The sequence below is a fragment of the Parasteatoda tepidariorum genome, chromosome 9, assembly GCF_982258835.1.
Source record: "Parasteatoda tepidariorum strain Cologne lab strain chromosome 9, Ptep-v5.0, whole genome shotgun sequence".
Taxonomy (NCBI): Eukaryota; Metazoa; Arthropoda; class Arachnida; order Araneae; family Theridiidae; genus Parasteatoda; species Parasteatoda tepidariorum.
The window spans coordinates 42,541,907-42,562,645 of NC_141763.1; the positions used below are offsets into that span (position 1 = coordinate 42,541,907).

At 31.2% G+C, this 20,739-nt stretch overlaps 1 protein-coding gene across 1 annotated transcript; it reads left to right on the forward strand.

The window, feature by feature from the left end:
* The first annotated feature begins 7,957 nt into the window (after positions 1-7,957).
* Positions 7,958-18,342, forward strand: LOC122270035 (superoxide dismutase [Cu-Zn]). The gene is made up of 5 exons (XM_043045858.3): positions 7,958-8,163; positions 11,715-11,814; positions 14,669-14,738; positions 16,145-16,262; positions 18,131-18,342. Exons 1-5 carry the CDS (start codon positions 8,032-8,034, stop codon positions 18,248-18,250), a joined length of 540 nt encoding a protein of 179 aa, XP_042901792.1. The 5' UTR covers positions 7,958-8,031; the 3' UTR covers positions 18,251-18,342.
* The last annotated feature ends 2,397 nt before the right edge of the window (positions 18,343-20,739 follow it).

Consider the following 20,739-nt stretch of genomic DNA (forward strand, 5'->3'; position numbering starts at 1 on the left):
TCTAATATGGTGTCCATTTAGGAGTGGCCAACAAACCTGTCCCTCAAATGCCTCCATGAAGTAAGGTGATTCCCCAGGTGGTCATTCGGGGAAAAATTTCCCCTGTAATGGATCTCGTTTTGGCCCCACGGTATAGTTGCTCGTTTGAAATTACTTAAGGCCAAAAGATTTTAAAAATCTTGAGTAAAGCTAAGGAGTTTACCTGAGATTTAACTAGTTTCCAAGTTTAACCAAAGATAACTAAAAGTATACTTTGTTTTGCATGTTGAGTTCAGTTACAATGTATCTGTTTAATTTCCCTGCTTTAGTTTTTTCAGCATTTATCTTTAGGAATACAATTTCTGCAGTTTCTTTCATAAGTTGTGTTTTCCGTTCTATACCTTCGAATCAGGGTGACAGCAGAACAACATCTTCTGCGTAATCGAGGTCCTCTAAAATGTGTGTACAATTCCACCAAATTGACTGGACACAAATGGGTTTAACCTAAAGCTTTTCGAGAAAAGATGGCAGCTATGCCATTATGAGTATTGTAGGCGCGTAGGTGCACGTTGCTTTTAAAGATTATTTTAACTTTATATAGCTCTTTTTCGATCCATTGAAATTGCATTAGCCAATTGATTTTTGCAGTACCACTAAGAATAAGGAAGAAAAAAAAAGAAAAATTCTTTTATCATTTAACAAATGTTATTTATTTATCTTTAATAGCCCTAGGCCCTAATGCTTAAGTGCACGTTAGCGTTTATAACGTCAACAACGACTGGTTCATTAAAAGCTAACTCGATAAAGCCAATAATATATGAAAAGCTAATAATCGGTTAATTTTAGTTTAGAAACTCCAGTTAGAAATCATTAAATATAAAAAAAAGCTATTGATTACTACTATAAAAAGTTATTGAATTACAGAGTCCAGATTAGTTTAAACACGAGAAAAAAATTGAATAAAAAATTGCAAGAGAACACTGCCATTTCTAAACAAACTTTTTAATTAAAACTAATTTAATAAAAAAATACATAATGCAATGACTTAAAAATAAACAAATGTTAATTATATGTAATAATAATAAGGATTAATTTCGTTAGCATCTGAAAACTCTTCGTCGTGATTATCATGTCTTTTATATCTTTTTCAATTCTTTGTTTAGTAGTCTTAAGAACCATGGAAATAAAATTTATTAAATAAATAGGTCTAGTATAAAATGTTTTAACCGTTTAATTGTAGGAGAAACGTCTCCCACAAGAAGTGGGAATTCAATTATAAGAGAAATGTCTCCGACAATAAGTTTGACAAAAATTTGCAAGCATGTTTCTTTAAGTCATACTCTACAGTTTACGTCATATATGACAGGTGCTCTTGTGTCGCTTTGACGCAAAGTCAAAATTTAAATAAATGTTAATGGCAAATATACATATGTATCTTATACAAATAAACTGTCTTAAATATTTCAATGAAAACTGCGTTTCTAGGTTTCGCGCGGATCTTATAAATATTAATTCTGAAAGATTTCTTTATCGTTTAATAATCGACAAAGAATTTTCAAGCATGTTTCAATAATATAAAGCGCTGATTATAAAGGCATTAAAATATAAAAGTTAGCCTCAATTTTGTCAACTTATTTTAAAACTTTACTGCTTAATGTAACCCTATAAACAGTCTCTGAAAATATTTGTTTAGAAACAATTATTCTCGTTGTAAAATATCATCCAAGTGAAACAAATACTACTCATAATTTTTCAGCTTTATTCCAATTACAAAAATTACTTGCAGTACTATAAAAATATTAACAAACACATACATAATTTTTTCCTTCACAAAAGTTAAACAAGATTATCTAAAATAAAAAGAAACTTACTAATGAATTAATGATTTGGCAATGAAAATGAAATGAAATATATACAATGATTAAAATGAAAGAATTGTTAGAAAAATATAAATGTGATATTGAACATTTTGTTTTAATATTAACTGCGTTTATTTAAAAGAATTTAAATCACGTTTACCTAAACCAGGGTTTCTTAACCTGTGGTTCATGAGCCCCTAAGGGGTCCATGAGTCATATTTTGGGGGTCCGCTAACTACTCCTAATTTTTAAAACGTTCGGAAGCCTATCCATTGCTTGTAAAGCGATCTATGGCAGCTATAATTCCGTTTGCTACGGTGTATCTTTGCGAAGTGGGATTTTCCAGACTTGTGAAAATAAAAACAAAACATCGAAATCGATTGAATGTTGAACATAATATGCGCGTTGCTTTGTCGAAAACTATACCCCAATTCAATTTGTTAATTAAGGAAAAGAAGCAGCAACCTTCACATTAAAAATTTTAATTATAAAAATTTTGTATGCTATTAAAATAATAAAATTAAGTATTTTCTAATAATGGATGGTTTTTGCAATTATTTTTTTCCCAGGGGGGTGGTTTGGGACTTCTTAAAAATTTTTAAAAAGGGTCCATTAAACCAAAAAGGTTAAGAAACACTGACCTAAACAATTAAAAAAATAGAAATAAGAGCCCTGAAATGATGCCGTCGTGTTATTTAGTTTAATAAAAGTATCGAAAATAGTGTTCGCTCTGAATTTTATCTGATTTTTGAATATCACTGGAAAAAAAGCAGAAAAAAAAGAAGAAAAAAAAAAGCGCAAAAAGTGGTATGAATTCATAACCACTTCTTGAATGCTGGCAAAAAAAGCTTGGCTATGGAGCAAAGGCAAATGTCAAGCTTTGGGTGTACAAATAATCCACTATGAAGCAAAATGTTAACTTATATTGATAACCGTGCTTTTAATATTGGGTAATTTTTTTTACAGAAATTCAAATAGATACTTTTTTTACGACTAAATATGTAAAACCTTAAACAAATTTCATCGTCGTTTCATTAAGTAGTTTCTTCTTCTCTTACTGAAGAACACTGTGGGCATCAATTTGAGATTCTGTTTTAAGCACTAAAGTTATTCATATTTGTGTTTGAAAGCTCACAGAATAACATTTTCGCATTTAAATTTCATTTTTAATGAAAGTCCTTATAAAATTTAAAGTTGCTGTGTAAGGTTAAGTAAAGAAAGTGTATTCATATTTGTATTAATATGTACTATGTATATATAAGTATCTAAATAATGCCGGGATAGCCTGGTTGGTAGGGTGATGGGCCCATGTCCGACAAATCGTGAGTTCGATCCTCGCCAGCCTAAGATTCCCCGTGTAGTAAACGATGAAGGGTGCACTTTAAATCTTTCGAGTCACAAAGCCCTCCGTGTTCCCATAACAAATCAATACTTCTAGGGTACTGAATTAGGGATTGATCAGGTCAAGATCTATGTTTCTGGTCAAAATTACGATCAGTGGGTGAAGGAATGGATGCATGAATGGGTCCGCCCTATAAATGGGCAGTGAAGTGTGTGTGGCTGAAGTCGCATTCTTGGATATAGATGGTGCTACTGAAAAACAAGAAATGCATCATCTGCTTTAAATTCACTTGGTTTCACCAAGCAGGCTTGCTTATATTGGCAAGTGGCATTAGAAACAACATTAAAATAAAAAAAAATTCGTAATATTACCTGCTCAAGAAACTGTTCTCTCACAGGTTTTCAATAATTAGCTCCGGCTAAAAATAGCCTTCCTTCTTCAGAACCTAGAATTGGTGATATGTTACGCTTTTCGGTTTTATGAGCAGGTTTCGAAGGATAATCGTTTTCAAAATAATCATTTTGTCTTCCGTGGATTTCGTCAGATGGCCGTGAACTGTATCGCTTTCTTGATCCAATCTTTGGTCTTTTAACAGAAGTTTTTGGATACGAGGACACTGGCGAAGAGGTTTTTGTGTTTCGACTAGATACGGGCGAGTTTTGGGATTTTGATGCGGCGCTTAAGGATCTACTACGGTATTTCTTTGGCAAATTTGACGCCGTTTTAGGAAAAACGTCTAGGGAAGATCTCCGATGGTACGTTGGTCCGGGAGCTATATTGGGAAAAGCTGAATTACGAAAAGAAGGTATCAGAATTTATTGGTTTAAAATATTCTGAATTCGAGTATATTTCCGGAGACGGTGCCTTATAATGACTAGGATTTGAATATGCATCAGGGTTCGGTGCCTTATAAAAATCAGGTTCTGAATATTCATCAGAATTTTGAGGCTTATAATATTCTGGTTTAGAATATGTATCAGGAGTTGGTACTTTATGATAATATTGTCTAGAGTATGTATCAGGGTTTGATACTTTATAATTATTCGGCTCTGAGTGTGCATCAGGATTCTTATATCAGGACTTATAATAATCAGACATTGAGTAAGCGTTTGGATTTGATGATTTGAAGTAAGCAGGCTAATATAAATCTGCGGTAGATCTATAAAATTCCGATTTTATGCAAGAATCTGGTTTTGAAGATTTGTAAGAATCTTCTTTTGCGTATTCTTCCTTTTTTGATGATTTATAATACTCAGAATTGGAATATGGTTCCGGAATTAGGGCTTATAATGCTCAGATTTAGTATCAACATAAGGTAGATCCAAATTTGAAGAACTCTTAGGTATTCTTTACAAAACTTCTTGGATCATTCATGTCATAGCCGCCACTAGAAAAACCTCTTTTAGGAGTAAATTCCGCACTGCTATCAAAACCGAAATTTCTTGCTCTTTTTGAATAATCTAGATTGCGAAATGTTGGGAAGATGATATCATAATTTGTTTGTTTGTAAAAAATTTTAATATCAGGAGAAGGTCGTGGCACATAAAAATCTGAAGCAGACGCGCCAGCTTGTACCTCATCCTTCGAATCTGGTTTGAATTTCAAGGGTCGTAAGTTCGGAAAGGCATTTTCGGCTTTTTTGGCTGAATCGTCGCAATATTCATCTCTTTTTTCACTGCTACCTCTCGGGAGAGCACTTAGAACTTAGTACTATACAGAATAACTGAAATTAAAGAGTAAAGAAAGGTTACAGTGTACTGTTTTTCCTACTTTTAAAAGGAAAAAAAAAGGAAAAATAAGAATATAACCTGCTTTGGCTAATGTAGATTTGTCCTTTCTAAAAGTTTTTGGATGTATTCATCTCAAATGGAATGTACTCATCTGAAAAACATCTTTATAATCAATTGATTTTTGAGAAAACTTAATCATCATTTTATTACTTTCATTAGGAAGTATCGCTTCCTGCTCCTACCGCTCGCCAACCCCCACGATTGATTTGCAAACATAATGTATTCAATCACAATGCATTGATTTGTAATCGATAACTTTCTTGGCGATAAACGGATTTATAAATTAAAACTAAAAAATTATTCAACAAAAAGATTCTAATTTTTTTAAATTTATTAATTTTTTTAAACACATATTTGGTTTATGATTTTATTGGGATAAAATCGGAAGCTATTTAGTTTGCTTTGGTTATCATTAGAACTTCATCTAGTTACTTCTTAGAAAATTTTTGCTAACTAGGAGGCTTCGCCCCCTGCTCGCTGGCGCTCACCAACCCCCGGAACTGCTTTCACAGTTCATTTCGGATTGCTTCGCAATCCAATGCTCGCTTTGCTCGCTCATTGGATACGTTCTTAACGTCTAGTTTTTGTATACTTTTTTGAATACTGAAGTTCCGAAAACTTTTCACTGTAGAAAATTCTAAACCTGTACATTTCAATATTAATTTGAAATTGCAAACAGTTCACATGTTTTTCTTAATCACACTATTCTAAATTTCAGTTGTTGAGAAAAGTAACTGTTGTAAGTTTTGTTTTAAAGTCTTTCCCACCAGAGGGCTAAAGCCATGTGTTGTAAAACAATATGAAATAGTAGTCTGCCACTGAACGCCGGATGTAAAGCATCGGCTTTGATGAAGATAATTTTGTATTTTTAATTCTCTGAAGGGCGCCACCTTAATAATATGGAATTTGTAAAATAAATGTATATAATTTTTGATTGTTGATGAAGCCCATCATTTTGTGTTTTCATCAGTGTTCAGAAGCAGAACAACTATAAGTTTTTTATTTTATCACAAAAAAATAAAATTTATAAAAAACAAAGAAAAGAGTAAGAAAATGAGTATAGTCATAGAAAAAGTTAAAATTATAATATAGTATTTATCAGTTAAAATAAAACTTTTTGTTTAAGTCATTGCTAATAATTCAAATTTCTCCGAGGCAATTCTAAAGTATAAATTAAGGAAGTATTGTTAAGTTGAAACACAATATTTTTAGTTTTGATGTCAACAATACAATTCCATTTTTCACAAAAACGTTTGTTTCCATTGTTAAGTTCAATGTCAACAATTCAAATTTTTCTGAGACAACTCTTAACCTCTAAATATTAATTTTTTATGTACACATTTCTAAATGTCAGTATTCAACCACAAAACAACTTAAAGTCCTCAAATTTAGCATGAAGTTGTAAAATGCAATGAAAGAGGGTCATAGCAATAATGAAAGTAGAAGTAAAGTTAGTACTGTAAAATTAAAACAATATTTTTAATCAATGAGCCAAGTTCTTCAAGAAGCAGTTGTAGAAGTAGGTTGTTTATTTAAAACTTTTTATAGAATTTCTTTAAGAACACAATTATTAATTTGGGCATTTGGCGATACAACACTTATAGAATTGAAGGATTTGTTACGTCAAGCGCTCAGGTATCATAATTTTGATCTGGTTGCGCTTCTATGTCATTTTGATTTATGTTGCTAAGTTAACTTTCAAAAAATTCAATGGCTGGCAACAGCATTTTTATTTTTTAAGTTGTTTATTTTTATTTCTTTTAGAATTCGTTATTTTTTTAGCGAAATGTTTTTTAACCTAACAGAATTCTTTGCCGACTGTTTTCTCTATGAATGAAGAAAATATAGTAAATATTTAAGTGTTGTGAAAAGAATCTTATTTAGTTGTACAAAGTACTTCAGCCAAAATTTGGGAGCCACGTAAGAGAATTATATATATTAGATCAGAAACACATCATTAAAAGGCAGAATGCTTTGGTGTTTTCAAAACAAAGCAAACGTTGCCACCGGCGGAAAAGAAATACAGCCAAAATTTGGGAGCCACGTAAGAGAATTATATATAATAGATTTTTCAGTTACCATACAAACTGATGAGACGTTTTAAAAATTATTCTAACTCTATAATTCAAGAACACCACTTTTATTATTTAGGTGAAGTGATGGATATAATTCTATACTTTATCTGATATTCATTACATTTGTTTAAATTATTTTGGTGTAGTGGTGGACATAAATATTTTTATTCTAATTTATAGAAATAATTACAGATTGCCTTTGCTACCATCGGGAAAAAAATATTTTTAAACTACAAAAATTACTTAGTAGTTGGAGGGTGTTTGCATATTAGTGCTGAGGGTTAATGTTATTAGATCTCAAGAAACGATAATGAATCATGGTTTCATTTTGTTTACTATTTTTGATAAAACGAAATTAAATGATTACAAACTAGAATTAAAAAAAATATTTTTAGAGATTAAAAAATTTTAGATAATGAGAAACATTATTTTAAGACTTCTGATATTTAATTTTTATAACCGAGGAAAAATAAGTAAGAAGAATTCAAACAAATATGCTCCTAAAGCTACGTTCCACATTGCGTAGTAAAACTCATTACAAGTTTTATAAACTCGAATTAAAAAAAGTAAATTTTCTTGTTGTTTCTAGGCGAAAATAGTTTTTCTTTTAAATGGCCAAAAATTCTGTTGGTGATTTATTGTAATACATTGCTCTAAGGCGAAGATATAGAAAGTATATCTTTGCAATTTCTCAAAACATTCCATTTTCAATTCGTCACGATAGTCTACCATCCTTTGCTGAAACTACAGAACACGTTGCCATCTAAGAATAGCATGTTAAAAAAGTATCTTTAGCACCTCAGACGACAGTGAAACAAATTTTTTTTTCATCGTTTGCTTGTATCTGAATAAATATCCGATGTCACGTCACGTGGTTTGGTCATCACATGGCTGCAGCTATATAAGTTCCAGATGTCTCTCGCAGTCTCAATGAAAAATTGAAAATTGTTCGCAGCTGGTCCAGTTTACAATTTTCTTTTAAGAAAATGAATTTACTGATCGTTTTCTTGGCGACCTTGGTGGTAGTTTTGAATCTCGCTGACGCATGTGACGTTTATAATGCCATTTGTGTAGTACGCAATGGCACGGTTCGTGGAACAATTCGCTTAAGAAGCCAAGTAAGTGATGATCTAAAATGGATTTAGTGTTTTCTTTTTGTAGTCGTTAGTTTTGATTTGATCCAAACGACATTGATTAGAGAAGTTTGAAAATATTTAATGCTAAACCAGGGTTAAAGTATTTATATACCATGGGCGTCCATGGCAGTGGGAGCAGGGGTATATGTCCCCTTCAATAAGAATAATTCCCCTTCTAACAAAATTTCATGAATTTATTATTATCGATTTAATTTAAACAAAAAAAATTTTTTTGTTGGAAAAAGCATACAATTATGAATATGTGATGATTAAAAACTTCATTCACTTCTAAAATATACAAATTGGAAATGACAGTCGGCATGTTTCAACTGTTCAAAAATAGACTTGGCAGATTTGAATGAGAAGAAACGAAAATTATTGGAAATATAAAACGGCTCATACAAAAATGATTTGAAGTATGAAACCATGTATACAATCATTTCAAATCACTTTTTTTTCTTATTCACAAGTCTTAAAACGTTGGCAAATCTTGAGAATGGGGCCCATTTTCGATCGCTTGAAAATTTTTTGATTTTATTTCCAATTTTTATATATTTAAAACAAATAAAGCTTTTAATCAAATAAAGCTCACAGCTTCAGTTTCTTGGGATTATTCATTTAATTATTATGTATTATTAAGTTTGTTATGTTTACTTAGCTTTTTTTATGTTATCAATTATGAATGATGTGTCGTCTTGCTGTAAGGCGATTAGGCAGCTGACTGAACCTCCGGGGTTCGAATTTTGCTTCTGGCATGGATGTAATTTCTCTGCTTTATCTGTTCTTTTTATGTTGATGGGGTGATGTTGATTCACCGATATGGTGTTCACGAAAAAAAATATCATCAACACCATTCGAACCAGATATTTTGTTATAAGAAATGCACAGCTCTATAACATTCTTTCATTAATATTATTATAACCAGAGAATTATTATAACCAACTATTACGCTTTTTGCAAAATATTTTATACAGTGGTAGACAATAAAAAACTAGAGCTTGCAAAATTTTTGGTAATTTTGGAAAAATTTCAAAGCTTTGCCACGAGAGAGCAGTAACAAAGTAGCCTTTCTTATAAACTTTATTTTAATCGTTTATGGGAAGTGGTGTGCCACTTATAACACATGTAATAACTTTATGTCAAATTTACAAAACAAAAAAAGATATATTAAAATATAAATTTAGTAATCACTAGAAGAATTTTCTCTGAAAGAGTAGAAAGTTGACAGACTTTCTACTAGAGAGAAAGTTTGGTTTTTACTTAAAATGGGGCATTTTAAGTAAAAACCAGTATTGTTAATAGAAACTTACAATTATTATTAATAAACGTGATCATTGCTATTAATAATAATCATTAACAATCTTAACAGTTACTCACTTTATTTGTAACTGTTGTCATTAATATTAATAATAATTGGTCTTTATAACCTGTTATTCCATTGAAACTATCACACTGACCAGATATCGTGTATTATTATATGACCAACTAATGAGATAAATTATGAAAATTATCGTCGATAAAATGGAAAATTACTTATTTTCAGATTTATTTAGTTATTATTAGTAATCACTGGTGATTATTAAAAATAGATGAGTAACCACACTAACTAATATGTAAAAGATTCATTAATATAAACATAAAAAAAAATAAATAACGCGTTCTTTGCGTGACGAAGCATGCCCTCATTTGGACTTTACTCCAATAAACTCTACATTAAGTTCAATTAACAACAAAAAAGTTTCCAAAAAATTATTATTTTTAAATAAAAAGTCTCTTTCGTCTTAATTTCTGTTACCAGTTTTTAATATATATATATATTTTTAACACATACTTTAATTTGTTCTTAATTTATTTTATTTAGCGTTCAGTTCAGGCAAATTTATTATGCTGTATTAAAAAAATTTTGTGTTGAAAATTTGATAAGTTCAACCTCGTTTTTTAAGGAACCACAATCTATCGAATCATCTCCCGTAAGCAATTGCAAGATAACTCAAAATGTACATATTCACAAGAATCTGAATGATGAACGGCTTGCAGTGGAGAAACAAAAAATTTCAATTAATATTTTATGTTTTTAAACAACAACGATCAAAAAAAAAAAAAAAAAGATTTGTTTATTAACAAACACTTGTGAGAATTGTTATGGAATAGGTAGTTATTGCAATAATATTTCGAATATAATCCTTAATTTGGTGAGGTCACATATTACCAAAATAATTTTTCGTCAGGCGAATAGTCTATGTCTGATGATAAAAAGTTGAAATAGGTTATCTCTTACGTTGCAGTGACAACAAAGAAACTAGAGATGCTGAACTAATTATTGAATAGAGATATTTTGTTAAAATTACAAGCAATAACACATAATGTTATTGATTGTCATAATTAATGAAATTATATATTTTCAGCGACAATTTTCCAAAAGAAAGAAGAAGAAAAAAGATCCACTTATTATGATTAAAACTGCTATGGAATAGGTAGCTACTAAGAAACAGTGTTAAGACATTCGTATTAAACAAATTCCAGTCAAACCTAAAAGGAATTATTATTAAAGGTATTTACTTTCGGATCATAATATGATTGTTTTTTTTGTTTGTCGTATGCCTGTTTTTAGGAAGTAAGGGTGCGATTGTTCCTGTTTTTCAGTGGAGCCATCTTTGGCCAGGAATTCGACTTCTACCACGTCATTCACACAACCACGACCTGTTTATAGGGCGGGTCACATTCACATCACACACAAAGGAGAAAGGACGTAGAACACACAGAGAGAGAAAGAAACATCCATGCCTTGCCCGGGGTTCGAACCCAAAACCTTTCTGATGCAAGGACAGTTCCCTGCTCCCTACACAGACCGGTCGGCTAATGTGATTGTAAGAAATTATATAACAATTAAAAGCTTTGACAGATTTTAAACACGTTCTTTTTTCTTAACAAAAAAGATGATTTAAATACTTTGTTATCAGTAAACAAATAATCAATTTCCTTCAATGTCAATAATATTAAAAATTTAAATATTAATTTCATTTAATATCCATCAATATAGGGGTCACAAGAAAACAATTAAGGTCTAGAATTTTCTTTAGGTTTCAGGCAATGACATGCTCATGCATTGTAACTTTTAATTTGTCTTGGTAGGCAAAGTATTCTTTGTTTCTTCCAAAAAACGAGCCAGATATGTTCATTGTTTTACATACAGTTTTATATTTTTTCCAGAACCCTAACTACTCCATAACGGTGGACAGTTCAAAAATATAAGCCCTAAGAAGTTTCGGTATTAATTTGCCAATATTTTAAATGCATTACAACGAGAAGACTGAACAACGTTTTATATGAACGAAGGCTGTGGCGTTTTATATGAACTTTCAAATCTTTTACATGCAGTAGTGCGGAAATAATTTTAAATCAATTTACAAAACAAAGAGTATTACATAAAAACATAAACTTCGCAACCATTAAAATAAAATTTCGCAAGGAGTGAAAGCTAGCAGCCCTGCGTATGTTGAATAATATAATAAGAATGCAATTATGTATTTTAGAGTGATTATTATGCACCTGTAACTGTGACTGGAGAAATCAGTGGTTTAACTGCAGGAGAACATGGCTTCCATGTTCATGAATACGGTGATCTTTCTAATGGTAGGTGAATTAAAATATAATCATAATTAAAGAACACATCATTGCAATTATGCATATTTTTAGCGCTCATCTTGCTCATTGATTACTGATCAATTCAAGTATTGGCTCGCGTGAACTACAGTGCTGACGAATGAGTTTCCTTTACGTCGGACTAGCCATGGATGTTTTTGGTTTTGAATGTAAATTAGTTTCACTTAAAATGAATTTGAATTCATAAAGCAAGAGTTTATTAGCCTTCTGCATTGGATTCTAAATTACAAGGCAATGGAGATGAATATTGTTAGGCTCAAATCCAATTATAAGATTTCATTTAAAATGTAGTTTATCACAATGCTGGATCGTTTGTCCTCTGGGTTGTATTCAAAATTACTAGGTTTCGGAGTTGAATATGGTTAACCTTCAATTTGGTATGGACTAGCTGTTCAATGAAGGTGATAACAATTAGATACAAATTAAGTGCTGGGATTAGGATTTTTATGTTCAAAATAATTAGTATGATTTCTATTCAAGATTTTGGGGAAATACTGTGAAATCTGATAAGCTGACCATTTTTGTAATGAAATTTCACTGAATTAAAGAAATAGCATTAAAAATTAACCTTAATTTTTTTGAGGAGTTGACCATATAATTCAGGGCTGGGCAAACTTTTTTAGTCGAGGGCAAAAAAACGCAGAAAAAAAATTCGTTGGGCCAAGTAAAAACTTCTAAAATAGAAAAAGGATGTGCAAGTTTTAATTTAAATATTTAATGAGATGAATGAAATTGCGATTTCATTTTTAAAAGAAGTTTATATTGAGGTTCCAAGTGAGATGTACTTATTTTAATGCTCAAAGCTAAATGTTTGTCTGTTAGTTTAGTTCTGAAATGATTTTTTCTAAGGTTTATAGTTGAAAACACTTGTTCACATACTTAAGATGAAGCAAACATAGCACTAATTTTCTGGGCATGAATATTAAATTTGGGAAACTAGCTTTTGGTAATGATTTGTAAAACTCTAACTATGACGTATTTAGAAACAACTGCTTCAAATGGCGCCAATCTACGGCTATTCTATAAAGAACTTTTGCTTTCAACATTTTACCAATTGAAGCTGCATATTTCCATCAATTTATGTTTTGTAGAACAAAAATAGAGAAAGTAAAAAGGTCATCTATACTTTGTTAAAAAAGAGGGAACAAAAATAGCTTTAACAAAGTAGACAAGAAAATGGATGTATATTGTTTATATTCGTCACAGATCGGCAAATTAAAATTCTATCCGCGGGCCGGATAAAACCTTACGGTGGGCCACAGTTGGCCCGCGGGCCGTAGTTTGTCCATCCCTGATATAATTAAAAAAATTAAATTCTTTTGTTTGTTTAGGGTCAAAAATTTATTTTATAAGTTTAACGAAATAAAAGATAGGAAAAAAATATCACCTTGAACTTGAATCTATATATAATAAGAATCACGAACAAAACGTTTTTGCAGTCTTTTCTGAAATTGTATAACTAAAGAACTATTCGACTATTTTGGATTTTCAAATTTTGGATTTCAAATTGGCCTTCAAATTTTGGATTTTATCATTTAAAATTTCCTTAGTTTAAACTGATGATGAAACTTAAATACCTAAAAAAATCAATAAATACAAATTCAATTTTGTATAAAGAATTCATCTTCGGATAACTGAATTTTTTAATTGTGTGCAAAAATGTTTCGATTCATTTAAAAAGTTTCCGAGATATGGTGTAAAGCGAAAAGTGAATGAATTTGATTGGCTAGAACCCGTATACGTCGGAGACAAAACAAAAGATACATTTAAGATAAAGTAAATGTTTTTGCCTGATTTTGTAATTTAACACTTTCATCGCGGCAATAGTGCGGTTTTTTCTTACCCTCTGATCTATGAGTTTCACTTTTAGCTCTAAAATTAAAAGAAGAGAGGATTAAAAGAGGCAGATATTTCGTCACACGCTCACAGGGATTGGACTATGGAAGACGATATATCTCGTCCTTAGGATGAAAGTGTTAATTAATAGTCAACATTAATTAACACTTAATTACATTAATATTTGAGGCCTGATTATCGCCTAGGCCCAATAGACACGGGCCTTGGGCCCACACTTTCTGGTTGGCCTCAAAAAGTAATAAAAAGTCCACAATATTACTTTTTTTTAAATACTGAAGGAAGTTTTTCTCAAAAAAGGCATTTTTTTTATTTCAAATTTTCTTTATATTGTGATAAACCAAACTCGTGTAAACATTGCATTCATCAAATTCGAAAGTACAACTGAATTTTAATTGATTCAATTTTCACTCCAACGGCTGAAGCAAAATGCAACGAGAATGCATATTCGCAGTATCTTATAAATGATTAGTGTCAGCAAGAACTGAAAGCTTATTCTAGACAAATATATAAAGTTGTAGATGGAAGGCTACAATCCTTAAAATAATTCAGATAATCAGTGACTTCTAGCAAAAATCACTTGTTTGTGGTCACCAAACTATTTTTATTTTCACACAACACCTTTATATTTTGCCTTAATAATTAGATGCCTTAACTTTATCTTAAAAAAATAATCTTCAATTGTCTGCTTTCAAAATGTTTCTCTTGAATTATGCAGTTTAATACATTATTTTTATTGTTAGGACTACTCTTCAGAAACTTAATTACAAAATATTTTGTTAGGGGGTTAATTTTGTGGGCCTGAATTTGTCTTGATCGGTTCCTGAGGCCAACTCTCTGAACCATTAACATTGGCACTTGGCATGGGAAAATACAATCATCAGAAGTTATGTGCGATATTTAAAAGAGATGTAGTTATTTTTACCTGCAGTGCCAAATATCCTTTAATAATTTGCATGGATTTTTTCAGGTTGTATGAATGCTGGTGCTCATTACAATCCTTACAGAAGAAATCACGGTGGAGAATTTGATGCGGTAAGGTATGTATGACACTTATTATGTTTTATTACGGGACGTGTTATCATTTATATTTAAAACGTCTTGAATTCATGTAATGTGCAATGTTTCCTTACAATCTTCTGACTGTACGACAAACTGTTATTTATTAAAGTTTGATTTGTTTTTATGATTTACTAATTTTAACATTAGACAGAAGGCAGGGGCCGTTTTGGTCCCTCATGTTTTTTATTGCTTTATTATTCAAAAAATAACTTACTAAAAGTAAAGAGTGCTTTTGACTTTTCATAATTTGATCTAATTTAAGTGCCGGTTTTATTATTCATGTGTTAGCCTAATAAAACCTTATACCTAGTATATCTAGAATCATACCTAAAATAACGAGAGGGGGGGGGGAAGAGTGGCTCCTGAAGATTTTTGGCCTAATTAGGTTTGTAGGTTGTTCCCCATCACCCTATGTAGGTTTGTGTATAAGATACCATTTAGTAGGTATCAAGTACTCCAGCTTCTTCAAAAAAAAGAGTGTTTTAACACACTTTTAACTATTGTAACTTAACTATTGAAACTTAACTATTGAAACTGTTATATAAGTACAATTCAAAAGTCAAAGTTCCGTTTAATCAAATATTTTCGTTAATCAAATCGAATAATTTTGAGACTATAGAATTTTGATGATAGAGTCCTTAATATATTTCTTATTAAATTAATTATGATTATATTTTAAGATTTTAGATGTCTAATTGATCTGCACACAAACAATCTGGGAGTCGTCAGGCTTGGCTCTTTCAGACTTTCTACAGCAATATTCAGTCTTTCTGGTGTTAATGTTTTAAAATTGGTCGTCAATTATCACATCTACTGTAAAATCTCAAAACAACCGTCCCTTGTTGGACTGTGCCTATGTGACCGGTGTTCAGCGCAGATCGTTATGCGAAATTATCAGTGAACAAGTTATCACTAAATACTGATCTAAAAAAATTACGAACTGCAGATTTAATCGGCTAAATTACAGATGCAATAATGATAACTTTCTATTTTAAATGTTACTCTCTCAGTTCCAGAGAGAGAGAGAGAGAGAGAGCAAATCTATAACAGCTAAATTATATTTTGTGGAAAAGTAACTTGCATGTAATGTGTCAGTAACATACAGAGTCTAGTAGTATTTTTAACTTCAGGAATCTAGTCTAGTCTCAGGAATCTAGTCTAGTCTTAAGGAATCTAGTCTAGTCTTCAGGAATAAAACATCTAGTATTTTTAACTTCAGGAATAATAATAAATTTTATCTTTGGAATGCAAAGAGCAACAGCTGCAGAATAATTTACTTGTCGAATCTTGCCCATGCCGCGAATAGAAAATTATTAGAGGCTTTCATTACAATTTAAAAAATATTTAATATTTAGAAAAGATAACGATCTATTGTACATTTCAGACACGTAGGTGATTTAGGCAATATACTAGCTGGATGGGACGGTAGAGCACTAGTCAACAAAGTTGATTACCAGCTGAAGCTTTGCGGTCCTATTTCTATCCTAGGACGAGCCATCGTGGTAAGAAACAAAGACATATAACATATATATATATATATATATATATATATATATAACATATATATATATATATATATATATATATATATATATATATATATATATATATATATATATATATATATATATATATATATATATATATATGTGTGTGTGTGTGTGTGTGTGTGTGTGTATGTACTATGTACTATATAGGCCTAATTTTCTATTAATAATAATAGTGCTTGAAACGAAAATATGATAACACTTTTTCCAAGGAGAATTTTTTATTATTGTTTCCAGGCCAGGTTGGTTTTAAGTTTCCAAAATTTTAATTAGACAACAACACTGAAACCTCTTGCTGGAAACAATCTCATGAAAAGATCTTTATGGTTTTAGCTATAAACGTTCTTCTGATTGATTTTTAGATGTGGTTATTAATTTGCTTGACAAGGCAAGGGATGATGAATAAGTGATGCAGCATGCTCAAAAGGATCCAACTTTATGAATAATCTTATTTCGTGAGTAACATGTATAGTTCGAGCTTGACCCAGTTTTTTCTTCTTCTTTTACTTAATAAATGTTTATGATATATTTTCTGCTAATTGGTGCGTAAGCATTATTTCGTTGAAGTAAAGTAAACGTAAGGTAAATCAAAAGAAATCAAGTTGTTTTTAACGATATAAATTTATCACCACATTTCTCAGGTACTCATGCCTAGATATACGCGATGCTCTGATAATCAACTCTTGATGTACGCAAAGGCTGTTTAATTATCATATTGGCATTTGGTTCTTTACGATCGCAGTTCTATATTATTGCCACGCAGAGCATCGAATTATAGATATCCTTCAGTTGACATTACACGACTATTTGAATGTATTTTTTTATCGTATGTGTCTTTAAATCTTGCATCAATTGATTGCCAATTAGTTGGTAATAGTGATAGGAATGAATTGTATTGTTGTTTAACAATTTTTGAACGCTAATGCGCTAAAATACTGGAATAGTTTAGCCCATGGGTTGGACATCTACGTTTTCGTTGGCGATATCATACATCATAACTGCAAGAGGAAGGGAAAAAATTCTAATGGTAGTGAAGTATATAATAACTATAATTGTAATATGTAATTAAGTAAATAACTATAAATGAAAAATATTTAAAGAAGATTGTTAATTCTAGACAACTATTTAATTCACCTTTCGCTATTACTTAACACAATAAGATAACTAGCTGGTGCTCTGTAAGAATATTTAAAGTATTTACATGTTATGAAAGGTAAAAGTATTCTAAACCAAAGTTGTTAAAACGAACATCAGGCATGAATGTAACAATTTTGCTACTACATTAAATATAAAAATAAAATCATCGAGAAAAACAAGAAAAGTCTACTAGTATGACATATGGTCTACGTCAGGGTTGTCCAACTGGCCGGCCCATCAATACATATTGTGCGGCCCGCCAACTTCTTATTCAGGCTGATCGGCCTCAGTTTTCCCATTAAAATCCCATAATGTAAGCAAACTGTTTTATAATCCTTCTGTACCATTTTATAATTAATAATTATAATTCTGTGTATTTTATAATTAATAATTCAACTATTAATTGTTATTTTATAGGAGATAAGAGGTTATTGTTCAACTTTTTCAAACTGCGGCCCGCCAGGTGATCAGTGACCGACCCGTGGGCTCTTTGTATTTGGACAGCCCTGGTCTACGTGACCTACTTCACGTATTGTCTTGACGATTAAGATGTATAATCTTAATATAGTTTTTTTAACACAAGGCACGTCCACGTTTTAAATTAAGTATTTGAGTTTTAGGCTATACATCCTATAGGAACTTGAAATTTCGGAAGTTTATTTTAACATTTCATTTGTTGTTTGTAGGTACACTCTGGACGAGATGATTTAGGCCGAGGAGGTAACCCAGAGAGTTTGAAAACCGGAAATTCCGGAAGTCGTGTAGGCTGTTGTGTTATAGCTGTTGCGTCTCCTCCAACTGATTAGATCTGACTTTTAATTTTCGTTAAGAAATATATTTTATTACTTGTATTTAAATGTAACACATTTGCATTTAAAATAAAAATGTTTCTTTTCTATGTTTGAGGAGTTCTCTTTGTTCTTCCTCTTGTACTTCTGATAATCCAATAAGATAAAATCTGGAGCGAGGCATTGAGAGGAATTTACTGAGTCAGTGCAAAGTGTTTGTTCTTCTTCTTGTACTTCTGATAATCCAATAAGATAAAATCTGGAGCGAGGCATTAAGCGGAATTTACTGAGTCAGTGCAAAGTGTTTGTTCTTCTTCTTGTACTTCTGATAATCCAATAAGATAAAATCTGGAGCAAGGCATTAAGCGGAATTTACTGAGTCAGTGCAAAGTGTTTGTTCTTCTTGTACTTCTGATAATCCAATAAGATAAAATCTGGAGCGAGGCATTGAGAGGAATTTAATGAGTCAGTGTAAAGTGAAATAGATAGGAAAAAGAAAAAAAAAAAGAAAAGAAAAACGCAACAACACCACATTTAATCTATATAATTTTAATTCGGGTTACATAATAACTATGATTTTATTGTAGGACTGCCTGCAACTACAGATTGTCCGTTCATATTTATAGTGGTAATGAATCTATTAAATTTCTTTTTACTTTTTGCATTTATAAATTTATATTAACACATTGCTGACCGGTCACGAGTTAACTAGTGTTGTCGTGGCCAAACGTTGGTGGCCGGTCACGCGTTAACTCGTGTTTTCGTTAGCAGTGATCTCGTGGTGACTATTTCAAAAAGTGGGCGTAATTTTCCTTACTTTTCAAGTTTTACTATTTAATTCTATACCGATTTATTATAACTTTACGAAACTTGATATATTTGACGAAGAATTAATTATTCAAGCATTTTTCGTTTATTTTTATAAACACGTAAAAATATTATTTTGCATGCATATATTTTAATTGTTTACTTGTAGCAAATTGCTGTTATTCAATTTTATTAAATCAAAAATATTCTATCTCCTAAATTAGAGCAAGGGAGAAAGCGGAAAAGAGGAAAGGTTGGTAGCAAAACCTTTTCAGTTATAGCTAGTTTTTGGGAGGAGTTTACTTGTTCTTTTTTAAAATTATTCAACAATAACTACTTTATCTCTGAAAAGAAGCAGTTTAATATACATGCTAAAATTATAAAAGAAATCTTGATAGTTACAGATATTTTATTTTTTTCGAAAAAAATGCTGGAATGATATGTCTTACGTACCAGTTTTTTCTCTTTTCCGTCTTGCTATATAAAGACTTTCATCCATTGACTTATGCATCTCAAGACCATATAGATGAAATAAAAGACTGGTGCTTAAAATGGAAAACTGCAGTAAATGCTGGAAAATCACAAATATTAATTATACAAAAAAGAAGAATTAAAATACTTCCACAACTTCAACCAAAAATGTTCAACATACCAATACCAATAGTTAAAAAAGCAAATTATCTTGGCCTTATAATCAATAGCAAACTCATCTGGAATGATCACATCAAAAGCACAATAGATAAAGCAAATGCAGCAATAATAGCCATACAACCATTAATATATAATCAGAATATGTCACTTAAACTAAAGAAGCTACTATATGCAGCAATGATCCGCCCAATACTTACCTATGCCTCACCTGCCTGGACAACGATACCTCAACATCTACTGAAGAAATTAAACCAATGCCAAAACAAGATCCTTAGAAAAATAACCTGTGCAAGATGGCTCATCCGGAATACCAATATACATGCAGACCTCAAAATACCAACTCTATCACAGCATATATACAAGCTAAACGCAGACTTTTTCGATAAAGCCATAGAATGTAAAACAGCAAATTTTAATGAAATCTTTAAATTTGAAAATTATATTAAAGATAAAAACTACAGACCAATAGCTGCACATTTCACCTCCGACGCCTCATATCATAACTATCAAAACAAATAATTTCATCAACTTTTCTGAAAATAACGTTTACTCATGCTGATACAATTCTGAACAACTCCAAAATCAAACAAACACAGTTTAGAGCAAGCTGCTCAATTTATTTTTGATTCCTTTTTAGTTATTCAAGCAAAGAGCTTGAAACATTCATAAAAGCAACTCCATTGCCTGCTTACCTCATTGCTCAACCAAAACTGTTCTAAAATTCCAGATGAATGGGATAGGGGCCGCTTCGCGTCCCAGGTGCCCAATAAAATCAAAACACTAGGACTAGGACTTATGCATCTCCAGCTTGATGCAACATCTCCACATCACTCCTTAAAAAACTCAAAACATGCCAGAACAAAATCCTCAGGAAAATAACAAAAGCAAGATTTTTTATCCGCAATAAAAACATACATCGCGACCTCAACATAGATTTTTTAGATCATCATATTGCAAAGTTAAATTTCAGATTTTTCGAAAAGACCATTAATTGTGACACCGCAGGATTCAACGAAATTTTTACTTTTGAAAACTTAAGAGAAGACATA

Coding starts and splice junctions, on each gene's coding strand:
- LOC122270035 (XM_043045858.3), top strand. CDS start 8,032: ATGAATTTACTGATCGTTTTCTTGGCGACCTTGGTGGTAGTTTTGAAT. Junction 8,164..11,714: donor CAATTCGCTTAAGAAGCCAA/GTAAGTGATGAT, acceptor TATGTATTTTAG/AGTGATTATTATGCACCTGT. Junction 14,739..16,144: donor GGAGAATTTGATGCGGTAAG/GTATGTATGACA, acceptor TGTACATTTCAG/ACACGTAGGTGATTTAGGCA.